This window comes from Mus pahari, chromosome X (genome assembly GCF_900095145.1).
Source record: "Mus pahari chromosome X, PAHARI_EIJ_v1.1, whole genome shotgun sequence".
In the NCBI taxonomy this organism is placed as follows: Eukaryota; Metazoa; Chordata; class Mammalia; order Rodentia; family Muridae; genus Mus; species Mus pahari.
The window spans coordinates 28,716,188-28,720,937 of NC_034613.1; the positions used below are offsets into that span (position 1 = coordinate 28,716,188).

Genomic DNA, 4,750 nt, shown 5'->3' on the forward strand with positions numbered 1-4,750 from the left:
TTCTACCGATAGGAGAAAGATTCAAACCATACTCAATTCTAAGAACAGTTCAAAGATCAGAGACAGGGTTTCTTAAAAGGATCTACCTGGCTATAATTTTAAACTTAATTTTGGTCACTTTCCTCCCATACCATATATTTAAAAAAAAAAAAAAACAGTGAACACTGCAATAACTTTGAAGAAGAAAAGACACCTACATCAGACACTAGAGACATATTCAAATGCTTACTAGCACTACCTACATTGCAAAAGAGGTATACTTCAAAAGAAAAGAGGACTGCTACAGAAGCCAGGTATGGTGGGGTGGTCCTGGAACTTCAGCAGAGAGGCTAAGACAGGAGAGGAAGCTCACAAAGTTCAAGGCCATACTCTGCTATGTAATAAGCCCTGATCTCAAAGACAAGAAAGACAGAAAACATATATACAGAGATTTTACAATCTACCTCCTAGAAAGCAAGTGAAATGGAGTCAAGGACTTCAATGAAAGAAAAGAAAAAGTGTCAGAAAACCAATAGGATGGTCAGAAAACTCTTCCAAGACAAACAGAAACCAGAACATGAGATCTTGAAGCCATTCTTCCTGATCTACGTGCTGCCCCCAGTCTGGACCCAGAAAGATCCTGATTATTTGAACTGGTTGTCGATCAGGGTCCCCTTCATTTTTGCTTTCTTGGCTTCCAATTCAGCCTGGAAAGAAAAAAAAGTATGCCCTGATATATCACAATCACATGACATTCTTAACATTTCTTGTTTACTCTAACCATTCACACTCCTTTCCCGCTCAGTGTACATGTCAAAAATGGTTTTAGAATCCTTATTCATCAACTTAAAACCTGGCAATATGAACTAACCAGTACCCCCAGAGGTCATGTCTCTAGCTGCATATGTAGCAGAAGATGGCCTAGTCAGCCATCATTGGGAAGAGAGGCCCCTTGGTCTTGCAAACTTTATAAACCCCAGTACAGAGGAACACCAGGGCCAAGAAGTGGGAGTGGGTGGGTAGGGGAGCAGGGCAGGGGGAGGGTATAGGGGGCTTTTGGGATAGCATTTGAAATGTAAATAAAGAAAATATCTAATTAAAAAAAAAAGCAAAACAATGGAGGTCCCAACCTATATAGAGGTGCTGTGCTCTAAGTTAATCCCATGGATAAAGCAGAAAACTAGCTGTACTTTAAAAGCAGTGATAGCAGCTCCAATTCAGGTATACTGAGGTAGGTAGCACAACTAGATACCATCACACCAGAGAGCACCAAAAGCCTGGCTGCCACCTCCTGACTTTAGAGCACAGGCAGCAGAGTAAAACATTATCCTAGTTAGGCCTATTAAATAAGATTTCTCATTTAGGCTTTGGGCTCCAGCCACTATTGTAGGGTTTACCAACACAGTCAGCCCGGGGTGAGAACGCCGGCAGCCAACTATACTAGAAACTCACAGCAGCTTCTGCAAATCATTCAAAGTACGAAACCCAAGTCAGGCAGGCCTGGGCCCTTCCTCCCCATGCTGCTTACCAACTCTTGCAGCCTCCTCTTGCTCATGCCTTTGCGCTCCAGCTGCTTTTCAATCACTTTGGCATTCTGCGCATAGGAGTCAGCAACTTCCCTCTGTAGGAAACAAGACAGACGGATGCACTTCCCAGGGACCACAACAAAGACCTCAGTAGGTATTTATACTACTCAAGTGCACGATTGTAACTCTTCATCTTCCCTATGACCCAGGAGAGTTCAGGTTTCCATGGGGATCATTTGCTAAGAACCCTCAGTGAAAACCACTTGACTAAAATAGCAGAAAAGCAACTGCTGGTACTAAGGACATACTCAAACCATCAGATCCAGGCTGGGAGGGACTGAAAACTATTCAGTACGCTATCTCATTTATTTTTTATTTGTTTTGAAGATAGAATCTTGCTATGGAGGACATGTAGATCCTGCATTTGAGATCCCCCTGCCTAAGCCTCCAGAGTACTGGAATTATAGGCCTGAAGCCAGTTCAGTAGCTTTAAAATTAAGAAGTGATGAGAGGATCCAAGTTCCCTGGTCTCATTTTATAGCTGTTCCTCCCATTCAGGGAGCCAGGCACTAGCCCAATAGCGTAGACGTGCTCATGAGCAGAGCAGAGTGTTCCAACTGTTCCACTCGCTCTGCACAGGCTCTGACCCTGGAGTCCTCTTGCTCCCCTCCCCCATTCCAATTTTCCTGAAAGTAGAAACACTTACAGCCTCTATCTCCTCTTCTTCTTCATCAATGGTAGACACAGTAACAGAGCTGAACTTGCCCATGTCTTTAGTCCTTTTGGTCATCATAACCTAGAACAGTTGGCAGAGGCATCAAGCTAAGTTCACCCCAGAAGGATCCATGAGCCATGTACACAAGTACATTTATGTGCATGTCTGTCTACAAAAAGGGTGTGGGAATACCAGCCTCTTAGGGACAGGCTGACTATCTAAATGGTGGTGTTTTGAAGTATTTGCTATTGAGGTTTTTAGCTTTTTTTTCTTTTTTCTTTTTTTTTTTTTTTTTTTTTTTTTGGTTTTTCCAAGACAGTTTCTCTGTGTAGCCCTGGCTGGTAACCCTGGCTGGCCTGGCCTGGGACTCACTCTGTAGACCAGGCTGGTGTGAAAATCAAAGATCTGCCTGCTTCTACCTCTGGAGTGCTAGGATTAAAGGCATGAGCCACTGCCGCCACCACCACCATCACCACCATCATGCAAAAGGTGGCTGAAGAGACAGCCGTGGGCACTGGGAAACAAATGTATACACTTTTAGTTGTGAGCCTTGCCTTTAATGGCTGAGCCATCTCTCCGGCCCACTATTAAGGGTTTTAAAATGTAGATTTAAAAATCAGTCTAATTCATTGAGGATTTAGTTGTTCCCACTCTAAAAAGAAAAGAAAAACTGAAAAGGAAAACAAAAATTCTACAATGTCTAAGGTTATGAAACTACTGCATATAAAGCAAATAATAAACATCACAGTCCTATAACATCTACTTGTACATGACAATGGCGACTTCTTCATAAGTATTTCATCAACAAATGCAAGTTTCTCAGGTATTATACCGTATTTTAAAAATTCGGGGTGGGGTGGGGGGCATTGCTACAGGTCAGTGATGCTTGCTTGACATGCAAAAGTCCTGGAGTCGATCCACAGCACTAAGTAAATCTGGGGCTAAATGTGTCGCCATCTTAAACCATCTGTGCCCTTTGATGATAATTACCTTCTTAGGAGGCTCTTGTTTCTGAGTATATATATTGGTTTTCCCAAAGCCTTGGCCAAATTTCACTACTGCTCCATCCACAATGAAGGTCACAGGAGCATTCTTCGGCTGGGACTGGTAGAAGAGCGGCAGTCCACACCTGCAAATGGCAGAGTGAATCTCTGGGAGGCCTCTAATTCTACATCCTTAACGCTTGCAAAAACAGACTCAGATTCTGAGAAGAGTTTGCTTTGTGGCATAAAAATGTTCACTTTTCCCCAAAAAGAACTTGGTAAGAATTAACTAGGGTGCGTGTTGAAATTTCTGATCAGATTCCTAGGTCTCGACCAGAATATTCTGGCTTGGCAAATTCGGGGATGAGTGAGGCCTGAAACGTTGCTATTTTCATCTGCATCACATATATGTATTGACATTAAACAAAATTTGGGAAATGCTAGCTAATGCTGCTATTGTCTTTATAGTAAAAAACTGCTACCATTCCTCCCAGGTGCTTTAACCCTGGTTCGGGCATTCTGTCCCCTTTGCTATTTCATTTTACAGCATTTGGCAAATCAAATCTTGTTCAACTGCCACTTTCTCTGGGTGACCATTATGCTTTCTGAGCTAAAAAGTAGACCTATAAGATATGATAAAAACTAGCTTCATCCATCCATTCAGTAGTGTGGCTAGCTACTCAAATGCCTTCCTGTGTTCAACTTATTTTCCTCTGCTTCATTCAGTGCTCCTCCTCCGAGTCTTCTGAGAGCCGACACACACTTCTCCTTACACCAGGATTAAACCCAACTGCCAGGCGTAGTGGCCAGCCTTTAATACTAGTACTCGGGAGCCATAGGCAGGTGGATTTCTGTGAGCTCAAGGCCAGCTTGATCTACACAGTAAGTTCTAAGACAGCCCAAACTACCCCTACTTAAAACAACAAAAATTGAAATCACTGATAGTTTTACTACTAATAGCCTAAAGCTGGAAATTTTGTTTTAAAAAACATCCTTTAAGATTCTTAGCTTTAGGGTCTACATATTACATTGTATACATGAACCTGGAACTAAATTACATTGTCACATTTTCCATTATGACCCAGCCAATTCTACTTCATACCCACATATATATCTCCCACAATAAGACCTATCTAGAAAATATTCAGAGCAATGTTACTGGTAATAGCTAAAACTAGAAGTAACTCAAATTCACTGTGAATGGGCAAACAAACTGATACCATGGAATACTCAAAAATAAAGAGCACTGTGAATAAGTAAATGAACTGATAGGATGGGATACTCAGCAAAAAAGAGAAACAAAGAATCTCATATCAATTTGGATCAATCCCTAAAACACCGAACAGAAAAACTAGGTAGAGAGGCCAGTGAGAGGCTGAGCAGTTAAAGGAGCCTATCACCAAGCCTGACAACCTGAGCCTGAGCCCCAACACCCACATGGAAAAAGGGGAGAACCTTCTGCAAGTGGGCTTTAGATCTCCACATGGATGGAAGGAAGGGAGGAAGGGAGGAAGGGAGGAAGGGAGGAAGGAAGGAAGGGAGGGAGG

General features: G+C 42.4%; 1 protein-coding gene across 1 annotated transcript in view; it reads right to left on the bottom strand.

Moving 5' to 3' along the window:
• Positions 1-6: 6 nt before the first annotated feature.
• Positions 7-4,750, bottom strand: part of CXHXorf56 (chromosome X CXorf56 homolog) — a 13,577-nt gene continuing 8,833 nt past the window's right edge. The window contains exons 4-7 of the mRNA XM_021188514.2: positions 3,211-3,349; positions 2,212-2,301; positions 1,508-1,600; positions 7-686 (exon numbers count right to left, since the gene is read on the bottom strand). Coding sequence (XP_021044173.1) covers positions 624-686; positions 1,508-1,600; positions 2,212-2,301; positions 3,211-3,349 — 385 coding nt within the window. The 3' untranslated portion in view covers positions 7-623. The remainder of the gene's footprint in view (positions 687-1,507; positions 1,601-2,211; positions 2,302-3,210; positions 3,350-4,750) is intronic.